Genomic DNA, 26,674 nt, shown 5'->3' on the forward strand with positions numbered 1-26,674 from the left:
GTTAGCAGCAGTAGCAAAGGAATCGCTCGGTCGGGTTCAGTTAACAGGCATCGATCGATCGCTCGGGTTCAGTAACGCGTAGCCTGCAGTGCAATCGCTCGGGTTCAGTTAGAGCCCAACTCCTCGGTCGGATTTAGTTAGAGCCAACGCCTCACACACACGCGCGTACGTGTACGAGAGAAACGCGCATCGCTCGGCCCGCGACCTCCCACCGTAACCGGGAACTCCCCAAAATTTTCCTCCCCCTCGCTTCTACCACGGTTTTTTCCGTCATGGACAGCCCAAAGAATGTCATGCAGCTGCGTCTCCGGCCCGCCCAGGACGAAAAGCCCATTTTCTGTCATGATTTTTTGTCATAGAAGTAGGAGCCCACCACATCTATGATGATACCGGGTTTTGTCACAATTATCGTCATAGAAGTGTCATATGTATGACAGAAAAAAATTTCGTTCGGCCCAAAATGTCACGGATGTGTCTTTTTTTGTAGTGTAAGCTGGAATCTGCAAGAATTCAATTCAAGGGAGAAGACAAGGTAATATGGGCTCATTGTTGGATCAACAATAATGCATATGAGAGCCACTCAACATTTTCATTAAGGTCTTCTCCTCTCGACCCCCACAGAAAAGAAAAGAAACAAAACTATTTACACGGGAAAGCTCCCAACAAGCAAAAGAAGAATGAGAAATCTTTTTGGATTTTCTTTTAATTACTACTACTACAGGCAAGGAAAGCAAACTAGCTAAAAGCTACAACTAATTTTTTTTGGTTTTTCTTAAGGTTTTTCAAACACACAAGAAGAAAGCTTAAAAAGAAAATAAACTAGCATGGATGATACAATGAAAAAGTATGAGCACCGAGAACTAGAATGAGTGTGTGAACATGAATGTAATGTCGGTGAGAAATACATACTCCCCCAAGCTTAGGCTTTTGGCCTAAGTTGGTATATGCCCATGGATCAAAGTTGTAGCAGGGGTCGTACTGGGATGCAGCAGCTATTGCCTCACGAGCTGCAGCTTGGAGGCGGGCTGCCTCCGTCCTCCTCTCGTACTTGTTCGCCTCCTCCCTGGTTATAACATATCTCCCTTTTGTCTGAAAATCAAAGAAAGCAGGAGCAGGGAGAGCAACATGGACGGTGCGCCGTCTGTCAAAGATTAGTCGGTACTGGAGGAACTGATCGTTCCTCTCAACAAACTGATGACGAACCATAGCATTATAATCTAGATAAGCAGGAGGCAACTCAATATCATCCCCGGTATGGGTATATCAAGAAAGTTAGCTACATGAGTTGCATAAATTCTACCAAATAAATCTCCAGTTAAACTATTAAGATGCAACCTACGTGCAACAATAGCCCCCAAGTTGTATTGTTTATCTCCTAATACAGAACTCTTGAGAACACTAAGATCGAGAACACACATGTGACATGCCTCATCCTTACCGCTAATGCATCTACCCATGAAGAGAGCAAAATAATGTATGGCAGGAAAATGAATGCTCCCTATGGTAGCTTGTGTTATTTCTCTAGATTCCCCCACGGTGATACTAGCAAGAAATTCTTTAAATTCAGATTTGCGAGGTTCACTAGCACTACCCCACTGCGGGAGTTTACAAGCAGTATTAAAATCTTCTAAGTCCATGGTATAAGATTTATCATAAAGATCAAATAGGACATTGTGAGAATTGCGCGAGGATGTAAATTTAAACCTTCTCACAAATGAATCAGTTAAATAGAGGTATTACCAGCACTTATCTGACATGAAGCTCTCAAGATCAGCGTTACGCACATATGCGTCAAATTCTTCCTTGATGCTTGCCTAGACCATGAAATCCTCTGACGGCCATTCACAAGGCCGCACTTGAGCTTCCCTTGGTAGTTCATTGTCCGGCTCTCGTATCGCGGGCCTTGGGCGTTTCTTCCTTGAGGAACCACCTTGGTACATTTTCCTAAACATATTTCTTCCTCTGAAAAATTTCTGAAATTTTTAGTAACTTAAAATAGAAGTGAACCAAACTCAACAAGATTGATAGCAACTACTCTTACAAGTGCCTAGAGGCTATATCATGCAATAAAACTACTTTTGACCACATAAATTTGACATACAAGCTCAAGAACAGGGTCACTTAAGCAGAAAAAATTTCCAATAAATAAAACACTAGAACAAAAACTAATTGGACCATTGGAGGAATCACATACCGAAGAACAATCCCCCAAAGCAGTTTTGTGAATGGAGCTTTGAGCAAGGAGATCGAAAATGGCAGCAAGATGAGCTAGAACTCGGGTTTGAGCTAGTGGATGATTTTTTCTGGAGGAAGACGAAGTATGTGGGTGCAAGAATAAGTGGAGGAGATCCACATGGGGTCCATGAGGCAGGGGGCGTGCCCAGGGGGTAGGGCGCGCCCTCCACCCTCATGGGCACATGGTGGGTCCCCCTGGTGTGTTCTCAGTGCCAATAATTCTAAAATATTTTAGAAAAAATCATATTAAATTTTCACGACATTTGGAGAACTTTTATTTTCGGGGTATTTTTTATTGCAAGGATAATTCAGAAAACAGACAGAAAATACTATTTTTGCTTTATTTAATATAAATAACAGAAAGTAAAAAGAGGGTACAGAAGGTTGTGCTTTCTAACTTCATCCATCTCATGCTCATCAAAAGGAATCCACTAACAAGGTTGATCAAGTTTGTTAACAAACTCATTTCGAATCGCATGAAACCGGAGAAATTTCGAATAACACTAGGTTACCTCAATGGGGATATGCACATCCCCAACAATAAGAGTATCATATTTATTCTTAACGGTAGGAAGAGGAAATTCAAAGCCTCCAATAGTGATTGTTGGAATTTTTCCAATAGAATTGATACTGTGGACTTGAGGTTGTTTCCTCAGAAAGTGTACTATATGCTCATTACCATTAACATGAAAAGTGACATTGCCTTTGTTGCAATCAATAACAGCCCTTGCAGTATTCGAAAAGGGTCTACCAAGGATAATCGACATACTATCGTCCTCGAGAATATCAAGAATAACAAAGTCCGTTAAAATGGTAACATTTGCAACCACAACAGATACATCCTCACAAATACGACAGGTATAACAGTTGATTTATCAGCCATTTGCAAAGATATTTCAGTAGGTGTCAACTTATTCAAATCAAGTCTACGATATAAAGAGAGAGTCATAACACTAACATTGGCTCCAAGATCATATAAAGCAGTTTTAACATAGTTTCTTTTATTGGAGCTTGGTATAGTTGGTACTCCTAGATCTCCAAGTTTCTTTCGTATTCCACCCTTAAAAGTGTAATTAGCAAGCATGGTGGATATTTCAGCTTCCGGTATCTTTCTTTTATTAGTAACAATATCCTTCATGTACTTAGCATAAGGATTCATTTTAAGCATATCAGTCAAACGCATACGCAAAAAGATAGGACTAATCATTTCAGCAAAGCGCTCAAAATCCTCATCATCCTTTTTCTTGGATGGTTTAGGAGGAAATGGCATGGGTTTCTAAACCCATGGTTCTCTTTCCTTACCGTGATTCCTAGTAACAAAGTCTCTCTTATCATAATGTTGATTCTTTGATTGTGGGTTATCAAGATCAACAGCAGGTTCAACCTCTACATCATTATCATTGCTAGGTTGAGCATCAACATGAACATCATCATTAACATTATCACTAGGTTCTTGTTCATTACCAGATTGTGTTTCAGCATCTGAAATAGAAATATCATTGGGATTCTCAGGTCTGTCAACAACAGGTTCACTAGAAGCATGCAAAGTCCTATCATTTTTCTTCTTCTTCTTCTTCTTCTTCTTCTTCTTCTTAGAAGAACTAGGTGCATCAACATTAGTTCTCTGAGAATATTGCTTAATTCTCCTAGGATGGCCCTCAGGATACAAAGGTTCCTGAGTCATTTTACCCCCTCTAGTCATAACTCTAACAGCATTATCATTTTTCTTATTATTTAATTCATTGAGCAAATCATTCTGAGCCTTAAGTACTTGCTCTACTTGAGTGGTAACCATAGAAGCATGTTTACTAATAAGTTTAAGTTCACCTTTAACTCTAGACATATAATCACTCAAGTGTTCAACCATATCAGCATTGCGTTTCAATTGTCTACCAACATAAGCATTGAAGTTTTCTTGTTTAACAATAAAATTATCAAACTCATCTAAGCATTGGCTAGCAGACTTATTATGAGGAATATCACCTTTATCAAACCTATAGAGGGAATTTACCTTCACTACCTGTGTAGGGTTATCAAGACCATGTATTTCTTCAATAGGTGGTAAATTCTTAACATCTTCAGCTTTAATACCTTTTACTTTCATAGATTTCTTTGCCTCTTGCATATCTTCAGGACTGAGAAATAGAATACCTCTTTTCTTCGGAGTTGGCTTAGGAGTTGGTTCAGGAAGTGTCCAATCATTTTCATTACTCAACATATTATTCAATAGCAATTCATCTTGATCAACTATTCTTTCCCTAAAAACACAACCAGCACAACTATCCAGGTGGTCTCTAGAGCATCGGTTAGTCAATTATAAAAGATATCAAGTATTTCACTTTTCTTGAGAGGATGATCAGGCAAAGCATTAAGTAATTGGAGAAGCCTCCTCCAAGCTTGCATGCCTGCAGGTCGACTCTAGAGGATCCCCGGGTACCGAGCTCGAATTCGCCCTATAGTGAGTCGTATTACAATTCACTGGCCGTCGTTTTACAACGTCGTGACTGGGAAAACCCTGGCGTTACCCAACTTAACCAGGATCAAGAGAATTAAACCATGTTTTAGCATCACCCTTTAATGAGAACGGAAATAACTTAAGGATAAAGTAATAGCGAGTTTTCTCATCATTAGTGAATAGTGTGGCTATATCATTTAATTTAGTAAGACGTGCCACAACAGTTTCAGATTCATAGCCATAAAAAGGATCAGATTCAACCAAAGTAATTAACCCAGGATCGACAGAGAAATCATAATCCTTATGAGTAATAAAGATAGGTGAAGTAGCAAAAGCAGGGTCATGTTTCATTCTAGCATTCAAAGACTTTTGTTTAAGCTTAGCTAATAATTTCTTAAGATCATACCTATCATTCCAAGCTAAAAAGTCTCTAGCAGTTTCTTCATCCATAACATAACCCTCAGGCACAACATGCAATTCATATCTAGGGGGAGAATCTTCATCATCACTTTCATCAATATTATCAGTTTCAATAATTTCATTCTCTCTAACCCTAGAAAGTTGTTCATCAAGAAATTCACCTAGTGGCATAGTATTATCAAGCATAGAAGTAGTTTCATCATAAGTATCATGCAAAGCAGAAGTGGCATCTTCAATAATATGCGACATATCAGAATGAGTAGCAGGAGTAGGTGTCGCAAGTTTACTCATAACAGAAGGTGAATCAAGTGCAGAGCTAAATGGCAGTTCCTTACCTCCCCTCGTAGTTGAGGGATAAATCTTGGTTCTTCCATCTTTCAAGTTCTTCACAGTGATCAACAAATATAAATCCCAAGTGACTTTAAAGAATAGAGCTATGCTCCCCGTCAACGGCGCCAGAAAATAGTCTTGATAACCCACAAGTATAGGGGATCGCAACAGTTTTTGAGGGTAGAGTATTCAACCCAAATTTATTGATTCGACACAAGGGAAGCCAAAGAATATTCTCAAGTATTAGCAGTTGAGTTATCAATTCAACCACACCTGGAAACTTAATATCTGTAGCAAGGTATTTAGTAGCAAAGTAATATGATAGTAGTGGTAACGGTGGCAAAAGTAACGGTAGCAGTTTTTGTTTTATAGTGATTGTAACAGTAGCAACGGAAAAGTAAATAAGCAAAGATCAATATATGAAAAGCTCGTAGGCAATGGATCAGTGATGGATAATTATGTTGGATGCAATTCCTCATGCAGTAGTTATAACATAGGGCGACACAGAACTAGCTCCAGTTCATCAATGTAATGTAGGCATGTATTCCGAATATAGTCATACGTGCTTATGGAAAAGAACTTGCATGACATCTTTTGTCCTACCCTCCCGTGGCAGCGGGGTCCTATTGGAAACTAAGGGATATTAAGGCCTCCTTTTAATAAAGTACTGGACCAAAGCATTAACACATAGTGAATACATGAACTCCTCAAACTACGATCATCACCGGTAAGTATCCCGATTATTGTCACTTCGGGGTTAACGGATCATAACACATAATAGGTGACTATAGACTTGCAAGATAGGATCAAGAACTCACATATATTCATGAAAAGATAATAGGTTCAGAACTGAAATCATGGCACTCGGGCCCTAGTGACAAGCATTAAGCATAGCAAAGTCATAGCAACATCAATCTCAGAACATAATGGATATTATGGATCAAACCCTAAAAAACTAACTCGATTACATGATAAATCTCATCCAACCAATCACCGTCCAGCAAGCCTATGATGGAATTTACTCACGCACGGCGGTGAGCATCATGAAATTGGTGATGGAGGAAGGTTGATGATGACGATGGACACGGATTCCCCTCTTCGGAGCCCCGAACGGACTCCAGACCAGCCCTCCCGAGAGAGATTAGGGTTGGCAGCGGCTCCGTATCGTAAAACGCGATGAATCCTTCTCCTTGATTTTTTCTCCCCGAACGTGAATATATGGAGTTGGAGTTGAGGTCGGTGGAGCACCAGGGGGCCCACAAGGCAGGGGGCACGCCCAGGGGGGTAGGCGCACCCCCCCACCCTCGTGGACAGGGTGTCGCCCCCCTGGCCTTGATTCTTTCGCCAGTATTTTTTATATATTCCAAAAATATTCTCCGTTGATTTTCAGGTCATTCTGAGAACTTTTATTCTGCACAAAATAAGACCATGGCAATTCTGCTGAAAACAGCGTCAGTCCGGGTTAGTTCCATTCAAATCATGCAAGTTAGAGTCCAAAACAAGGGCAAAAGTGTTTGGAAAAGTAGATACGTTGGAGATGTATCACCATGCTGTTCTAAAGGACTCTCAAAATGATATGAGTGAAGCATGAGAGATCAATAATTTCTATAAAATAAAACCACCACCGTGCTCTAAAAAGATATAAGTGAAGCACTAGAGCAAAATTATCTACCTCAAAAGATATAAGTGAAGCACAAAGAGTATTCTAATAAATTCCGATTCATGTGTGTCTCTCCAAAAGGTGTGTGCAGCAAGGATGATTGTGGTAAACTAAAAAGCAAAGGCTCAAATCATACAAGACGCTCCAAGCAAAACACATATCATGTGGTGAATAAAAATATAGCATCAAGTAAAGTTACCGATGGACGAAGACAAAAGAGGGGATGCCTTCCGGGCCATCCCCAAGCTTAGGATTTTGGTTGTCCTTTAATTTTTCCTTGGGGTGCCTTAGGCATCCCCAAGCTTAGGCTCTTGCCACTCCTTATTCCATGATCCATCAAATCTTTACCCAAAACTTGAAAACTTCACAACACAAAACTCAACAGAAAATCTCATGAGCTCCGTTAGTATAAGAAAACAAACCACCACTTAAGGTACTATAATGAACTCATTCTTTATTTATATTGGTTTTAAACCTACTGTATTCCAACTTGTCTATGGTTCATACCCCCCGATACTAGCCATAGATTCATCAAAATAAGCAAACAACACACGAAAAATAGAATCTGTCGAAAAACAGAACAGTCTATAGTAATTTGTAGGTTTCGAATACTTCTGTAACCCCAAAAATTCTGAAATAAATTGGTGGACGTGAAGAATTTGTCTATTAATCATCTGCAAAATTAATCAACCGAATCTCACTCTCCAGTAAAAAATGGCAGCAAATCTCGTGAGCACTAAAGTTTCTGTTTTTTACAGGAAGATCGCAAAAACTTCCCCCAAGTCTTCCCAAAGGTTGTACTTGGCACAAACACTAATTAAAAGCATAAAACCACATCTAAACACAAGCTAGATGAATTATTTATTACTAAAAAGAACCAAAAATCAAGAAACAAAAATAAAATTGGGTTGCCTCCCAACAAGCGTTATCGTTTAACGCCCCTAGCTAGGCATAAAAACAAGAATAGATCTAGGTATTATCATCTTTGGTAGGCAATTATTCAATAGAAATTAATGATCAAACTTGGGAGTTTCTAGGTATTAACCCTTGGGAGTTTCCTTCTTTTTATTAATGATCAAACTCCTAGGCAAGAAATCAAGAAATTCATTCGTGGCAAAAGGTTCCTTAATGATAGCGAAGAAGTTGGGGTGAACACTTATTGATTTGAGATCCGCATTTTCCTTACTAGAAGATTCACCCTTATTTTTAGGAACATACATTAATTTGGCAATCTTGGTAGTAGGAGGATTTGGAGTATTCTTAACGGATGAAAAAGCAGACCCTAAATTGGTAATAATATCCTCAAGTTTACCAATTCTTGTCGAACCTTGATCTATTTTTTCGTTAACTATAGGTTATTTTTGTTTAAAAAATTTCAGAGTAACTCCTACCTTAGATCCATATTGGGTGATTTGGTTGTGGATCTTTTTATCCAAATTTTCAATCAACTCCACAGAGGCAACCTTATTTTCAATAATTTCAAGCCTTTGCATCACATGTTCCAAAGTTAAAATAGTTCCATTAACCAAAAGAGGTGGTGGGCCAAATAAATCTATCATAGCATTATAAGAATCAAAAGTATGGCTACCCAAGAAATTCCCTCCGGTAATGGTATTAAGAATATATCTGTTCCAAGGAGTGATGCCTACATAAAAATTGCGAAGAAGAACGGAAGTGGATTGCTTCATAGTAGATCTATTCTGAACATTGCAAATTCTATGCCAAGAATCTTTTAGATTTTCTCCCTCCCTTTGTTTAAAATTAAGAACTTCATGATCAGGAGTACTAACAATGATAGAAGGATTAGCTATGACGACATACGGCTACACAAGAAGCAAGCGAAAAAGAGGGCGAATGGAAAAGGAGGGCGAATAAAACGGCAAGGGTGAAGTGGGGGAGAGGAAAACGAGAGGCAAATGGCAAATAATGTAATGCGAGGGATAAGAGTTTGTGACGGGTACTTGGTATGTCTTGACTTGTGCGTAGATCTCCCCGGCAACGATGCCAGAAATCCTTCTTATTACCTCTTGAGCACTGCGTTGGTTTTCCCTTGAAGAGAAAAGGGTGATGCAGTAAAGTAGCGTAAGTATTTCCCACAGTTTTTTAGAACCAAGGTATCAATCCAGTAGGAGACTACACGCAAGTCACCTCACACCTACACAAACAAATAAGAACCTTGCAACCAACGCGATAAAGGGGTTGTCAATCCCTTCACAGCCACCTGCAAAAGTGAGATCTGATAGAGATAAGATAAATATTTTTGGTATTTTTATGATATAGATTGAAAGTAAAGATTGCAAAGTAAAATAGATTGGAAACTTATATGATGGAAAATAGACTCAGGGGCCATAGGTTTCACTAGTGGCTTCTCTCAAGATAGCATAACTATTACGGTGGGTAAACAAATTACTGTCGATCAATTGATAGAAAAGTGCATAATTATGAGAATATCTAGGCATGATCATGTATATAGGCATCACATCCGCGACAAGTAGACCGAAACGAATTTGCATCTACTACTATTACTCCACACATTGACCGCTATCCAGTATGCATCTAGAGTATTAAGTTCATAAGAATAGATTAACACATTAGGCAAGATGACATGATGTAGAGGGATAAACTCAAGCAATATGATATAAACCCCATCTTTTTATCCTCGATGGCAACAATACAATACGTGCCTTGCTGCCCCTGCTGTCAATGGGAAAGGACACCGCAAGATTGAACCCAAAGCTAAGCACTTCTCCCATTGCAAGAAAGATCAATCTAGTAGGCCAAACTAAACTGATAATTCTCAGAGACTTGCAAAGATAACAAATAATACATAAAAGATTCCAGAGAAGAATCAAATATTGTTCATAGATAATCTTGATCATAAACCCACAATTCATCGGATCTCGACAAACACACCACAAAAAGAATTACATTGAGTAGATCTCCAAGAGAATCGAGGAGAACTTTGTATTGAGATCCAAAGAGAGAGAAGAAGCCATCTAGCTAATAGCTATGGACCCGAAGGTCTGTGGTAAACTACTCACACGTCATCAGAGAGGCTATGGTGTTGATGTAGAAGCTCTCCATGATCGATTCCCCCTCCAGCGGAGCTCCGAAAAAGGCCCCAAGATGGGATCTCTTGGGTACAGAAGGTTGCGGTGGTGGAAATAGGGTTTCGTGGTGCTCTCGATGTTTTCAGGGTATATGAGTATATATATAGGCAAAAGAAGTCAGTCAGGGGAGCCACGAGGGTGGGGGCACGCCTCCCTGCCTCGTGGCCTCCTCGATGCTTCCTTGACGTCCACTCCAAGTCTCCTGGATTGCGTTTGTTCCAAAAATCACTCTCCCGAAGGTTTCATTCCGTTTGATATTCCTTTTCTGCGAAACACTGAAATAGGCAAAAAAAACAGCAATTTGCACTGGGCCTTTGGTTAGTAGGCTATTCCCAAAAATAATATAAAAAGGTATATTAAAGCCCATTAAACATCCAAAATAGATAATATAATAGCATAGAACAATAAAAAATTATAGATACGTTGGAGACGTATCAGACACCGGAGCATGATTTGTCTCCATCGTATCTACTTTTTCAAACACTTTTACTCATGTTTTGGACTCTAATTTGCATGATTTGGATGATACTAACCCGAACTGACGCTGTTTTCAGCAGAACTACCATGGTGTTGTCTTTGTGCAGAAATAAAAGCTCTCGGAATTGGCTGAAATGGAGAATTTTTCTGGAATTAATAAAAAGATCTACTAGAGGGGGCCACCATAGAGCTTGGGGGCATCACATGAGCTTGTGGGCCCCTTGAGCCTCCGTTTTCCCTACCTCCGGTCCTATAAGTCCCGTCTTGTGCAGAAAAAATTCAGGGAGAAAGTTTCATCACGTTTTATGATATGAAGTTGTTGCCACCTCCTGTTCTTCGCTGGGAGGGCTGATTTGAGTCCATTCAGGGCTCAGAGAGGGGGATTCGTTGCCATCGTTATCATCAACCCTTCTCCATAAACAATTTCATGATGCTCACCACCAGGAGTGAGTAATTTCTTCGTAGGCTTGCTGGACAGTGATGGAGTTGGGTGAGATTTATCATGTAATCGAGTCAATTTGTTAGGGCTTGATCCCTAGTATCCACTATGTTCTGAGATTGATGTTGCTATAACTTTTTTATGCTTAATGCTTGTCACTAGGGACCGAGTGCCATGATTTCAGATCTGAACATATTATGTTTTTATGAATATAAGTGAGTTTTGGATCATATCTTACAAGTTGCATGCACCTGCTATGTGTTACGATCCGCGGACCCCAAGGTGACAATAATTGGGATGCATTCTGGTATTGATTGTAGTATGAGGAGTTCATGTATTCATTGAGTGTTAATGCTTTGTTCTGGTTCTCTATTAAAAGGAGGCCTTAATATCCCTTAGATTTCCTTATGGACACCACTGCCATGGGAGGGTAGGACAAAAGATGTCATGCAAGGTCTTATTATAAGCACATATGACTACATACGGAATATATGCCTACATTGAGTTGATGAATTAGAGCTATTATGTATCGATCTAGGTTGTGACTATTATATGATGAATGTTATCCACACTCAATATCCATTGCTGATCCAATGCCTACGTTTTGATCATATTATCTTTACTAAGTTACTACTATTGCTGCTGCTGTTACGATCATTACAAAATTGTTATGCTTGCTGTTACTACTATTTTTGTTAGTATCAAACTACCGTGCTACTAAATACTTTGCTGCATATAATTAGTTTTCCTGGTGTGGTTGAATTGACAACTCTACTGCTAGGATTTATAAGTATTCTTTGGCTTCCCTTGTGTCGAATCAATAAATTTGGGTGAAATACTACCCTCAAAGATAGTTGTGATCCCCTATACTTGTGGGTCATCAGAGCACCACCATCGCCCGATCCATAGGATCATGGTTTTCACCCGGAGCGTCTCGGGGGGCAAGGAGCAGTCGTGACGGTGCCTTCAAGAAGGAGACGACGCCCGTAGGCGCCGCCACCATCGGTCTGGCCAAAACTCGACAAAGTTTTCACCCCAGCTAGCCCATACCGCTCCCGAAACATGGTATGGATAGATTTCTGCACCAACACCACAACCCGTCAAATGCTAGCAACCATGCCGCCCTCCGGCCATGGTAGTTAGCCAGCACCCGAGTCACGCACCCCACCCACGGGCAATGCAGCTCACCACCACCAGGGTTGTCGCCCTGGCCTTGGCATCCTTGACTGCTCACAAACCATGCCATCGGCAACAAATGCCGCTGACCGGTAAACGGGCAGAAGGCACTTCCTTCCACCCAGAAATGATCCCTTTGGCAAGAACGAGGCCCCGCCGGCCGGAACTAGGCAGGGTAAAGGCCGCCGACGGTTGCAAGGCACACTGCAGCCATCCCACCACGCAAAATAGGGACTAGGGTTGTGGTCACCATCAGCTCATAGCGACAGCAACCGGGAGACAACCCTGTCTCCCTCCCAGAGCGCACCTGCCACCTCGGCCAGCCACGGACATGCGGTGCGCCCAGCAACCATTTCTCACACATAGGGCTCGCCACCAGCCACAAATCTGAGAGCTAAATTAGCAGAGGAGGAGGAGACGACCACCGCCATTGCGCCGCCACCTCCACCGGCCAAGACGCCTGCTGCAGAGGCAGCCGCCCGGTACCCAAGGTGCCCGCGGCCCGCGCCGCCGCGGGGCCAGATCTGACCAAGCCGCCACACAAAATCACGACCGTCGTCCCCGACCCCCAGCCCGCACCACCACGCCATCCGACAGACGATGCCACACCGTTGTTGCAACACTACTCCGGTGGGCCGCCGCGTTGCCGCGCCTGGCGTCTAGTGCTACATTCTGGCTCAACAGTCCGGCCCGTACTGGGGCTGATGCATGACAAGAAGAGAGGACCCCGCCGGCGCCGACGTCGACCGGGCTTCGCCCGATCGCGCCCTCGAGAGGGGTTGGGAAAAAAGGATTATAAGAGATGAAGCTGGTTTCCTCCAAAAGAGGACTCCTTTGAAATGTGTTTATATGCACGCACAAGGTCATTCAAATGCATAATATACCAGTAATCAGCAAATTTTTTTTACAAAAATGAGCCATGGCATCTCCCCACTGTTAAACGTTTGATTATTCTAAAGTAAATGATAATAGAGTTTATTATTATTCCAAATATTGTGAGTTTGATGTGTTGATGAAATGAATTTACGACAACCACCCTGAAAGTAATACCACGTCTCATATATGCCTCATTGCTCTCTGTTGGAGAACTGATTTTATTCGATTATGTTCTCACAAACATGGTCCTCTACATGCTTCATTTTTCCAACTCCCAAAGGAGTCATGTAAAGACTGGATTATTTTATATCTAGGTTTTTTTGTCAAGAGGGCAATGAAAACAAAAACTATAAGTTAATCAAATGGAGTGTGTTTGTCAATAGAAATGACCACGGAGGTTTTGGTATTCAGGAACTCCATATTAAGAATGATGTCTTACTTAGTAATGGTTGTTCCACCTACTCATTAAGGATGGTGTTTGGCAACCATGTTGCGCAATACATATGTAGGACAAAAGTTTTTTGTACTCACAATTAGACAATCAAACACCTCAATTTTCAATGCAAGTTTCCACTTTCTTTGTGGTCAAATTCAAAATGAACACTGGCTTGACGGGATACCAAATAAGTTTAGTAGCTAATAAGGATAGGAGTGTCTGCCTTAGATATTATTTAGTGACAAAAACTCTTCTCCTATGCATGTTATTTTCTAATGTACCCATTGGCTTCATATGCGGTCTATGTTCCATCGAACAAAGTATCACCGCTGTTCAAGACAGTGTGTACACGATGAGTTCAAGCGGCCGGGAGATTTTTATCCAACATGGGTGGCAACATAATATCTAGATCAGTCCACCACTTCCCTCAACAAGATATAGTTTTCATCCCATGTGACTTTTCTGTTGATAACATATAGTTTTTCATTTGTTAGACTATTTGTCTTGAATGTGTACATCCTAAGCTTAGCTTTGCAGAGGTTAGGTGTCGATTGTCATGCTTTGTATCCATTTGATGCTATATTACCAGTAAATAAAATTGCTATTTATAAGAAAAATATATCTGCATCACTGATTCTCACAAAGTTATAAACTCAAAATGTCACACTCACACACTAGATGACAAACATAATCTCTGCTTCGGTCTACCATCTCTCTCAACATAGATATACTTTCGATCACATGCTACAGTTGTTCAGTGCGCATGCTAGGTCGTACTCCCTGAGAGTGATGTAGTTATAAGGATAGTTGTGACAAGATTTAGTTTTGAAACTGATATAGATGAGTAGACTGACCACCCACATACTATACGCTAATGGTAGCATATGAACAATACCGGTAACCCTTTCAATACCGGGTGATAATTCCCGACATAGAAAAAACAATTGAAATGTTGCAAAAAAGTATCAACTCCGTACCCGGCAACTTTAGCATGAACAACTTTGTAACTTACAAATTGCAACATGGTAGCTTTTAACCTCCAAAAAATTATGGAAACATATCAACATGCGATCCACTTTCGTAGGTCTCGTTGCAATGAATTCAATGATGAAAATGGATTTTAAATCGGATTGACGATTTGAGTTACAAAATATTTTGAATTTTAAATTTTGATGAAGCTTTAACATCGGCATTTTCATCTCATATGCATCCATGCACACTTAAAATCAGCTGGAGACATCGCATGCAAGCTTGCTCGGCCGTGTCGAAGTAACCGTTCGATAACATCACTAAAAATGCGACATTTTTGTGTCCTGCTTAGAGAGGCAAGGCGGCGGCTCTGAAGATAGAATGTGGTATGCTGTTCCACATAATGTCCTCCCTGCCTAGCCCCATCCCGATGGTGTTTCTAGCATCGTCGATGGACGTGCGAAGGTTTGTCTCCGACGGATCTCACACAATCCGGTCGTATTTGTCTTTCATGGATCATTCGTCAATTATTACCGTCCAAGAAGGAAAGGAAAAGGATGCACTGAAAAAACACAAAACGTACCATATAAAATACGCCTTCATCTCCGTTCCGCGTAAACAGCGGAAGGCGCGAGCACGAGGGTGGAGCGATCAGCTTGAAATAGCCAACGGATTAGAGCACACTTTTCCAAAACGGCCCCTAAGCCCCAGCCCCTCCTCCCCCTCCCCCTTCCCAAATCCCAGTCCCCTTCTCCACTCTCCCTCCATTTCGCGGGGTCTAAACATAGGCGCGAGCTCGGCGCACGCGTCGCACGCCCGCACGCACACTCCCGTCGGAGAAAATTTCCGCCCCTCGCTCGCGATCTCCCCGCCCCCCGCATCGAGATCGCGTCTCGCCCGGATTCGAATCGAGTTCGCCGGCCGGTGGTGGCGGTGGTGGTGATGCGCCGGTGCTGGTAGCCGCAGGCTCGGGTCGGTCGGCCGGACGCGAACGATGAACCTCGTGCGTGGCGTCGCCGATCTGCTCCGCAAGTCGCCGCAGCCCCCGGGGCCGCCCGCGCCCCCCTCCCCCTCCGTCCGCGGCGGCTCCTTCCGCGGCGCCGACCTCGACGACGCCCCCGCGCCCCGCGTCGTCTTCAGGTATCACATCGTCCCGCATTGGGACATGCGGCTTGTGTCGATTCGCGCGCGTATCCCCACTTGCCCGTACGTGACCTAGCCTCTAGTGATGGGAGCCGGCGCGTGTTCGGTCGCAGAAATCTGGGTGCGATTTTCGTCTGTCTCTGTTGTCACAGTAATGTCCACGGGTTCATGAACTGTGGGAAATGCATGTTACATGAGAACGATGCCGACACGACCGGGGTAACTCAGTGTGGATTCTGAGTAGTGCTGGGGCTTTTGTTTTAGTGTCCAGCTATGAATTGTTTCTAGAGAAGAGCTATGAAATTTATTCACTGAGTTGAGCCTGAACTTGTACTGTAAGCTCATATCCTGAGCTGCACTACTTGCATTTGCTGTTCCAGTTTTGGGCTTTATAAGCCAGGCGAAAGCATTCCATTCCACCTAAGGAAAACCACATTTATTCACTTGCTGCTGTCTGGTTACTAGCATTAGGGCCTTTTTAACTTGCCTGCATTCCCTGTATAATACATCGGCCGCTTCCGAGTTGTTTTAAAATAAAATGGTTATACATATGGTTTACATTGAGTGTGCAACCATGGCTACCATGGACCGTGGAGCAGGTGTTCATGTTACAAAAGCATTAAAGACAGTAATGCATTGATTGATTTTAACTCCATGAATTCCTTTCTTATTTAAATTAGGATATGTTGCTGCAACATAATACATGCCTTCAATGACATTATGTGGAACAGCACAAGATATGCTTGCCAGTTAGGAAATTGTTTAATATTCTGGTACATTTGACATTGTATCATATAGTCTAAGGGTTCATACAGAAAATATATCATCAAATGACTTGATTGTTATGTGCACATCAGCATGATTGTTTCTCATTATTTTTCATTTCGTTCTAGTGATAGCACTGAGGAGGGAGTCTTAAGTACACTTTGGCAGAAGTATGAGAATGCCCATGATAAGGTATTCCCCTGAAGCTTGCTAGTTCTCTCTTGAACAACCCTTTTCATAATTTGGAACGTACACCCGACAAAGATGTCCAGTCTCATACCTTTGTTAGATGTATTGTCTCTATACTTAGATGTAACATAAGAGGATAAAGGACTAGTCATGTTTACTTAATGTTTGTGTTTCGGTTCTTATCCATTTCATTACTGAGTAATTTTCTGTCTTAGTGCAACACGTGAGAAGTATCAAATACACAGAATATCTACAGATAAACTTATATATCAAAGCCAAACGTGAAGTTTAATACTTCCATTTGGCTGTGTCTACTTGTTTGTCCACTGGGCTTAGAGTTGGTTTGTGTTGTAATTAACAAGGTTGAATGCTTAACTTTCAAGCTGAGTTGCACTTTGAACTAGAGCTACTCCCAGTATGATGATAATTGTATTCACACATGTTGTTTCAAGCTACAATGTACAACTTTGTTTTTCAAGAAATATAACATTCAAAGCCTTAAGTGTTGTAACTGTTGAAGTGTATATGTGGATTGCCTAGCCCTTTCCATCAGTTTGGACTTCTGGTTGCATTGGCTAGTGCATGAAGCTTAACATGGTTTTGAGTTCAAGTCCTGGCTTTCGCAATTTATTCAAAAATTGCTGCTGCCCCCCATCTGTGTTTGTATATAAGCCTCTTGAGCCATACCTCTGAGTCTATTCATGTGTTGACTTCCACGTCACACGTGAGAGGGGTGTTGAAGTGTATATGTGGATTGCCTAGCTCTTTCCATCGGTTACGACTTTTGGTTGCATTGGCTAGTGCATGAAGCTTAACATGGTAGCAGGGTCCAAGGTCTTGAGTTCAAGTCCTGGCTTCACAATTTATCCAAAAATTGTCGTTCCCCTCTTCAACCAGCGTTGGCTAGTGCATGAAGCTTAACAGTAACAAGAATGATTGATAAATATGATTAGATTTCTGTTAAGTATTATACATAGCTGTATGTACTTGTGCTTTATGATAAACTAATTAGTGTATTTATTAGCAATTCAGTCAGTACTATATCTTGTATCTCTTTGCAATAATTTTTACAGGAGGAAAAGGAGAAATCACTGCAAATTTTTGTCTTACAATTCGTACAAACATTCAGAGACTGGGGTCCATACCATATTGAAGAATTTGTTGATCAAGAATTGGGATCTGATGAAACAGTCGTTGGATGCTCTTATGGGCATCCTTCTGAGGTCATTCTTATTCTGATCCAGGAAATTTCTCTAATAACTTCAACTATCACTGAAAGTAAGTGCCTCTACTATATGATGAGTCTATAGTGGGATACCGCTCCACTTCTCAAGTCACGCTATACAAGAGCCCACCTACTATTTATGTTCATAGTATATTGATTCTATTCAACATGGGACTTGAGAAGTTTGGAATTAGGTGTTGAGAAAAGATCGTAACTGTAACATGCTGGCCCAAATTTCTTAATGCTTACTCCACCTGTAGGGCTGGACCATGTATGCGCAGCACCCCTCTTACACTTTCATCCCGTCTTAATGGAAAAGGGTTAACCCAGAGGTCGTACGTTTGGAACACAATGACATATATGTTGGTCCAACCGTATCTAAACTCTCCATGTGAGACTAATTCCACCATACAACTATACTTGGGCCACATGGGCCTCCACTAATGGGCTGGGGTATTGCAGTAACTTCTTTGACGCTTTTGCCACAGCGCAGCTTTGCTATTTTTCTAGCCACTAAAAGATGCACTCTTGTGGGGTTTTTTTTTCATTATTAGCGCTAGGGCATCTCCAACACTGACCAACAAATTTCCTCCGACATCCGTCCGCGGACACACATGCGGGAGCAGGCCATCCAATGCTATCCGCATACATCCGGCCCCATTTTTTTAAAGTCCGCACACTCAAATAGCCGCATATATAGTTTCAGTTTAGCTTCAAATGCATCAGTTGTTCAAATTTTAAAAACTTCAAATATTACACTCCAACATCGTTCTCCCCTTTGACCACCCATAGATGCTCAATTAGATTGTGAGTTGCTCGATGCCGAATTTGTTGATGCATTTGAACAAACTCTTAAAATGTGACCGGATTCTTGTCTGGAAGTTCCATAGGATCACCCATGTTTTCAAGTTCAAGCCCTGCAGTAGTGTAACGCCCCGGACATACCCGCCGGTGGTCGTCACTCCTGGCGGGATCTAGACTGGCCCCACAGATCAATACTAGTCTTTTCTGCGCACTTTGTCCTCACTCGTGCGCACTCGGGAGCAACTTCCCGGTCGGTCACCCATCTTGACACTACTCCAAGCTGAGCACGCTTAACTTTGGAGTTCTGTCCGAATGGGCTCCCGGAAAAGAAGAAATTCCTTATTGATATGAGTAGTCTATCATCCCTAATAAGCCAGGCTATCACATACACCCCCACTCAGAGGAACCGACGTCCTCGTCGGGCCACAGGAACGTTCCCTCTTGGCACAAACGTCTGTGCTTCCAGTCCGGTACATGTGACATGCCGGGTGCCACGACTGGTCACAAACGTCATGAACAACATGACCACGCACCTATCCGCAACCATCCGTGTAACCGCGAGGGTCGGCTCTGATACCAACTTGTAACGCCCCGGACATACCCGCCGGTGGTCGTCACTCCTGGCGGGATCTAGACTGGCCCCACAGATCAATACTAGTCTTTTCTGCGCACTTTGTCCTCACTCGTGCGCACCCGGGAGCAACTTCCCGGTCGGTCACCCATCCTGACACTATTCCAAGCTGAGCACGCTTAACTTTGGAGTTCTGTCCGAATGGGCTCCCGGAAAAGAAGAAATTCCTTATTGATATGAGTAGTCTATCATCCCTAATAAGGCAGGCTATCACAAGTAGCATGGTCACCCTCATCCTCCATGATCATGTTTATGCATGATCACACAACAGGTCATCACCTCCCACAAGGTCTCTGGATCCCATTGTTTAACAGGCCCGCGAACAACTACAAAACGTGCCTGCAGAACTCCAAATGCCCTCTCAACATCCTTTGCCCTCTCAACATCCTTTCTAGCTGCTTCTTGTCTTTGAGCAAAGTGAGACTTTTTCTGACAAACTAGGTTAGAGATGGTGTTCAAAAGGTAGCCCACGGAGGATAGATGTCGTAACCAGATAGTAGCCCATGTTGTACTCATGCCCACTGACATTATAGTGGCAAGGAGGAGCTTTTCCTTCAGTCAGCCTAGCAAACAGTGGCGATCGCTACAACACATTGATGCCATTGTGAGACCCGGGCATGCCAAAGAAAGCGTGCCAAATCCAAAAAATCATTTAATGCAACTGCTTCAAGAATGATGGTGGGCTTGTTAACATGACCATGATATTGCCCTTGTAAAGCTTTTGGGAAGTTTTTCCATTTCCAATGCATGCAGTCAAGAGATCTGAGCAAACCTGGCCACCCTCCTACTTCTGAGATTGCCAAGAGCCTCTCGGTGTCTGCCACAGTTGGTTCTCTAATGTATTGAGGTCCAAACACCTCGACCAGGGCAGTTGCAAACTTGACCATGACATCTCTGCATGTGCTCTCAAATGTCCGTAGGTACTCGTCTTGCGAATCACCAGTCATGCCATATGCAAGCATCCGCATGCCGTGCACTTTTGGTAACCAGAGAACCCAATCCTTACCACGTCGCCCTTCAAGATGGTGTAGTCATCAAAGGACCGGACGCCATGGTAGAGACGACCGAAGACATTTTTGCGCATCTGGAAGCGCCTGTGAAAATTGTCAGCGAAGAGGGCATTGGAGGCAAAGTAGTCGTCCATCAGCGTCAAATGGCCGCGCGCCCTTTTGCGCTTGAGCACTCGATGACCCTTGATCGATCCCTTGAAATTGAGAACATGCTCTTCTCCACGTCTGCAAGGACCGCCTGCATCATCGTTGTTTCATCCATGTAGTCCTCGTCGGACAAGCCGTCAGATGACTCAACATAGTGCTCGTATATGTACTCCATATCCAAATCCATTGCTTCAAAGAAGAAGGGACACATTTTTTAGCACGCGCATTTCACTGTACAGATGCCGGGCATGGTGAGTATTGTACAAGCGGATGGTACCCGTGCGGCGGACAGAGGAGAAGTGTGGAACCCGGTAGAGGAGCAGCGGCGTTGAGCCCGGGGTGTACCGTCGAAGGTGATGGACCTGTCGACTTCCAGTAGGGGTGTGGCGGGGTGGCTGGGGTGGTGGAGCGGTGGCGATGGCAAGGGAGAAAACGGATGCAGACAAAGAAGGGAGGATGGAGGCGTGGGCTCCGAGAGGGGTTTTGGTGGGGTTTGGGGTGGGCGGGGGTGTCGGAGACTCGGAGACCTACGTGGCTGCTGTCCAAATCCCGCAAAGGCCCCCCCCCCCCCTCCCCCCCCCCCCCCCCCCCCCCCCCCGTTTTGTCTCGGGTTTGCGGGAAAAAGTGCGTTCGGACCAGTCGGCGGATGGATACAGGACATTGTAAAACACGCTCGGACCGCGCAGTCCGGACGTATGCGGGCGGTTTGTGGATCGGCTTTGGAGATGCCCTTAGGTCACATGTAGTTTGACTCATTTAAGTAAACGCAAAGCAGTAGAATGGTCTTGCCAGCAGTAGTGCTAGTAGGCAGGGCTAACTTCTCCTTTTTTGATCTTTATACTTTCAGAGCAAATGTAAGAGAGGTAGCATGGTCCTTTGATGCTGTTAGCGGACATAATATAGTGACCAAAGAGAAGAGAGTGTGCATTGTCCGACAACAAAAAGTAATCATAGAGCTTCACTTAGAGACAATAACAAAAGTTCCCTAGTTTTAATCCTATGGCTTTAAGTAACCTACTTAAGTTAGGTGTCAGCTAGTAACTAGTGCTTCCGTCAGTCCAACACCTTTTGCTTCTTTTGTTGAGTCAGTGTGCTTAAGGACTACTTTTCTATTGTTGTGCAGTTGGGCTGGGGTGTGTTGTCCTCCGTTGTGGAATCTATTTCGTTGCGGAAATCCTGACCAATTTTTATAGGATTTCATTGTTATGTTTGTGTGCAAGATGGTCTTAAGTAGCTAATATATCGAAAAGAGAAAAATTCTATTTCTAAATGCCGCTAACATACCAAGTTTGGCATTAATCAATGTTACCCCAACATCCATGTCATACCAGACCACCACCCATACTATATTATCGCTGCAGTATTCAGGCATTTGTCCGCAGGCAGTGCTGTACATGATAAATTCGAGTTCTAGTGAGGTTATACGAGCAAATGCCTTAACCAAAATACATCAATGCTATGGGAGCATGTACTATTACATGGGAATGTGTTGCTGATTTTTTATGGAACTGTTTGTGATTTTGGCTCTTACTGTGATAAATGGAATCACATCTGCTCCTGTATTGCATTATTAGGTGGCACCAGTCCAGAATCTTCTCCAAAGCATTCGGACCAACTAGAACCCCTGGAATTAAGCGCTGAAAGATTGCATGTCCTGGAGTGCCTGACTATTCTGACTCGCTCCGTGCATAATTGTAGAGTATTTAGCTATTATGGTGGCGTGCAGAAGGTTACTTCTCTACTAAAAGGTAGCATTTCTCTTCAGATGTTGGTACATTCCGAGAATTATCTCTGGGTGCTGGATATTTGTTCTGATTACTTGTTCACTATAATTTCTTATTTTCGTTACTAAATGTTCCAGTTTTACCATTATTTCTTGCTAGCTTACCTATACTTTCCTGCATCTGATTCTGATGGATCACTATCCAAAATTTTAAATAACTCTTTCGTCTTTGTTATATTCAGCCGCTGTTGATCAGCTGAAAGCCTTGAACAGTTTGCATGCTGTAGATGACCAATCTTCAGATCAAGCAGTAGAAAATACAAGGATGATGCTAAAGATACTCATATGCATAATCACAATAATTTCAAATTTCATGAAGTTGGAACCAACTGCTACAAGGGACCCCCATTTTGTCGATACCACTAAATATGTCCGATCGAGCAGTTATTTGGCTACGGTTTCTCCAAGTATTCCAGAAAACACCATTTCTGATGCACTTCAACATTGGCAGCAAAAGGCTATTATTCTTGTGCTGGAAGCTGGTTGTGTCAATCGGTTAGTAGGTAAAGTTGCCCTTTAGCTGTTTACCAAAATTGAAGTTCTGCAATTTTTTTTCTCAAACATACATTAGTGCAGTAGTATCTGTTGTCTACGTTACTGGATTGTCATATAAAGCCTTCGTTCTTCCTTGACAATAGATTCTAGAAGTTTCAAATGTCGATGATTGAAGGTTTTCTGTTAGGAGCCTTGTGTTAATTACTCCTCATTGATGATTTATACTTGGTATTTTTTAAACTAAAGAAAGGACTTAGGGAGAATCCTGATGTGTAAAGGGATACCAATTACAGAAAAGTAATATGTGGTCTGCACAGTTCACTGATTAAAGTTAGCCTTTTATTGCTAGATGGAAAATCATACTTCTACTTCAGTCTTTTGTGTTTAAGAACAAAAGTAGTGAAGAACAAAATAACACTACTCCCTCCAATCCAAATTAATTGACTCTACTCTAGTATAACTTTAGTACAAAGTTGTACTAGAGCAGCGTCAATTAATATGGATCGGAGGGAGTACTAAAGATAGTCAATAAACTATTAAGCTGCAAATTATTAACAAACACAAATTTATATCAATGAATGAGAGTGAGGTGCTAAGAACAAATCAGAACTCTGCTGCAACTCCTTGTCTCCCTAACCGGAAAGTAGTGGCTACTCTCGGGTGTACTACACCTGAGTTAGCAAAATATTGAAAAAATGTGGTCAAACATTGTCCAAAAAATCTGAAATTTTGGGACATGAAACATTATCAGATGTGTGATGTTCTTACAAAATTTCACCTAAAAATAACATCTGAGGAGCCCTCACCAAAAATAACAAAATCACTGCTCAAACAGTGCACAAAACTTTCAGCAGCGATTTTGTTTTTTTCGGTGAGAGCTCCTCGGATGTTATTTTTCGATGAAACTTGGCAAGAACCTCAAACATATGATAAAGTTTGATGTAGCAAAATTTCAGATTTTTTGGATTTCGTTTGATGAACTTTTTTCAACTTTTTTGCTAACTCGGGTGTAGTACACCCGAGAGTAGAAAATCCAGTCCTCCCTAACCTCATCGTCATAAGCACCATGGACCACACGCAGTGCATGCCTATAGATGTTTGCCGGTGGATCCATCTGTAATTTACAATGTCATCATATGTCTCTTATTGAATTTCTATCATTTTTATTATTTGATAAAACATAGAAATGTTACTGCAGAACTGTTACGGGTCATTCAGAGGCTGAATTTGAAAGAGCAGTGGACTGATCTCTCACTTCATTTTACCACTTTGTCCACCCTTCGATCAACTATATCTGGTACCCATGCACAGAATCATTTCAGAAGCATTGGTGGGCTGGAAATTCTACTGGATGGACTAGGACTTCCTTCAAATAAATTTTCAGTTTCAAAGCATTCATCTATATCAAGAGATGAAAGGTGCACCTACAATACTTCTGTTTTTCATTTCATATTTCCTTACCTTATGCTCTCGTATTATACCCATAATGGCAAACATTCTGGTTAAGATGCAAACTATATATACCTAAGAGTTTTCTAGTTCCAAGTTAAATTATATCGTAAAAGTCGAAATGCAACATTGCTTTGCAAAAAATCGTATCAAAATTCACTATTAAGTTAAAGATGCCATTTTATTTAATTTTAGCACATCTATAATGTGAATGTGGAATTTCTATATCCATTCCATATTCAAATTGCAAACTAAAATTTACTTGAAATCGTTAAGTTTGGCATTTTCGTTTTTGAGTGTCAGTTTCAAAATATTAATGTTATCTACAATATTACTTTTCTAATTTGATATCTATTTTTTTCCGACAAATTTATGGGGCAGAGTGGTTGACAATGTGGAACATACAGTTGCAGTTCTTTAAATCATACACACTCATATATCAGACTTAGTGTTTACTGTTATTTACTCCCTCTGTGAACAAATGTAAGACATTTTGGGTCACTATTTTAGTGACCTAAAACATCTTATATTTGTTTATAACTTTTTCATTATTTTTTCTGCCAATTGCTTGTACAACTTTTTGGGAAATTTGCAAGCTCTATTACGGGTGATAATAGGGAAGTTCTGCAACGAACAATTTGTTTCTGAAAAAACTGCTGTGAAATATTAGGATGAGAACCTGCTAGGTTAAGAGTTCAGCTCTACTGTGCTAGCTCACCTTATATATTTTATCCCCACTTTTATGTTCTGACATTACCATGCTTTTATAGGGGTGAGATTCTTCTTCTGCAGCTACTATATCTGGAAATTCTGAGTGAGGCAGTGTATCCTGTGCTCTAAACTACTTTTAATTGGTGATCACAATATGTTTCAGAATATTAATACGCTTCTCTAAACATAAAGAGCATCAATATGCTGTGCTAATCTTTATCATTGGAACAGATTAATGTACGTTTTGGCTATGCTCTACCAAGAAAAAAAAAGAGTGTTGTTTATGCATTTTCTTGACAAATTGGTGATCACATTCTATTCCTTCTATCAATGCATCGAGACGCAAGGCCTTTTGTGTTTTCTTTGAAAGAAAAGACTTACAATAATATTGAATAATTTAATAGTGCATTTGAACTTCGATATTATACTGTTTTAGTATTTTCCCCATATTTGGTCCTTGACTGCTGTTCAGATTTGGCAATATCAACAACTTGGAATTTTTATGCGAAAATGGCTTGGTGCATAAATTTGCAAATAGCATCAGTTGGCCTGCATTTATGATTCAGGAGTCTCACCGGCAAAAGGATACTACAAAAACTCTTCTTGCATTAAATTCTATCTCTGGTCCAGTTCATTTTCTTAAGATAACAGAATGGAATGACTATTCCCTAAAGTTGAGCATTGCCCTTTGCTCTTTTATTCTCCCCTCAAATGTCGTAAAATGCTGTTCTGATGAAACTGCTATCAACCAAATTTCGGCATCCATCCCATCAGCTTATCAGGAGCAATCCGTGAGATGGATGATAAGGGTTCTCCTAACAGTCTTTCTTTGCATCAAAGCTTGTGCTTGTGAATCGGAATTACCAAGCCATATAAAGTAAGTTTTAAAATGTACTGGCATGAATATTCTCTTCAGCTACAATAGTTAACTACAGTGTTCTGTTACTTTGTTCAATGCTACCTAGCTGCTTCATTTGCTACATGGAAGATATCTGAAGCTAATTTATTTTAGCAACCATATGGAGTTTAGCTGATATTTTCTGAAGTTAAATTCTTACATGCAATGATCAATATGTCAGTCAAACCCGACTTCAATCTATTAGTTATTGGGCAAGTGACTAACAATATTCTGTAGTACACCCCATAGAAAACTGTTCTAGTGTACACTGCAACTGTTACGTATGCAGTGGATTAGTTTGACGCAACAGAAACTGCAAGATTGCTTTTTTTTTAAGTCGAGTCATTGAAGATCATGTTTGAAGCTTTGAAGATTACCTTTTCCCAACTCATTTAATGACAAAATGCTCCCTGTATGATGTGACTCACACTACAGGATATTAGCCAAAACCATTCAAATTTACACGATCCGTACATTCAGAAGGGTTCTTGTTTCAGCGCCAGCTCTACTCGCAGCTTTTCGAGAGGAAGGTGTATGGGACTTGATATTCTCCGAAGACTGTTTCTATGTTGGGTCATCTGTGGAAGACATCCAATTTCATATTGGTACAGAGAACCAAAATGACAATGTCAGAAATAATAGGACAGCAACTGATTCTCAAAGCTCATATTGGATTGATGTTAACATTCTTCAAGTGGAAGCTATTTCCTTTCTGGAATTTGCTGCAACACTTAATGAAAACACATATAATCTGGTACAGTTTTTTCACTTCTGTTACCTTATATTTTATATTATTCTTATCTGTAATAATGATATTTTTATTATTTTGAGTTCTTTTCTT

At 41.4% G+C, this 26,674-nt stretch overlaps 1 protein-coding gene across 1 annotated transcript in view; it reads left to right on the plus strand.

Moving 5' to 3' along the window:
* The first annotated feature begins 15,296 nt into the window (after window positions 1-15,296).
* Window positions 15,297-26,674, plus strand: part of LOC125523917 (BEACH domain-containing protein B-like) — a 29,306-nt gene continuing 17,928 nt past the window's right edge. The window contains exons 1-9 of the mRNA XM_048688982.1: window positions 15,297-15,723; window positions 16,620-16,683; window positions 17,754-17,958; window positions 22,072-22,245; window positions 22,463-22,783; window positions 23,974-24,193; window positions 24,995-25,048; window positions 25,408-25,812; window positions 26,269-26,587. Coding sequence (XP_048544939.1) covers window positions 15,578-15,723; window positions 16,620-16,683; window positions 17,754-17,958; window positions 22,072-22,245; window positions 22,463-22,783; window positions 23,974-24,193; window positions 24,995-25,048; window positions 25,408-25,812; window positions 26,269-26,587 — 1,908 coding nt within the window. The 5' untranslated portion in view covers window positions 15,297-15,577. The remainder of the gene's footprint in view (window positions 15,724-16,619; window positions 16,684-17,753; window positions 17,959-22,071; window positions 22,246-22,462; window positions 22,784-23,973; window positions 24,194-24,994; window positions 25,049-25,407; window positions 25,813-26,268; window positions 26,588-26,674) is intronic.

Source organism: Triticum urartu, chromosome 7 (assembly GCF_003073215.2).
Source record: "Triticum urartu cultivar G1812 chromosome 7, Tu2.1, whole genome shotgun sequence".
Taxonomy (NCBI): domain Eukaryota; kingdom Viridiplantae; phylum Streptophyta; class Magnoliopsida; order Poales; family Poaceae; genus Triticum; species Triticum urartu.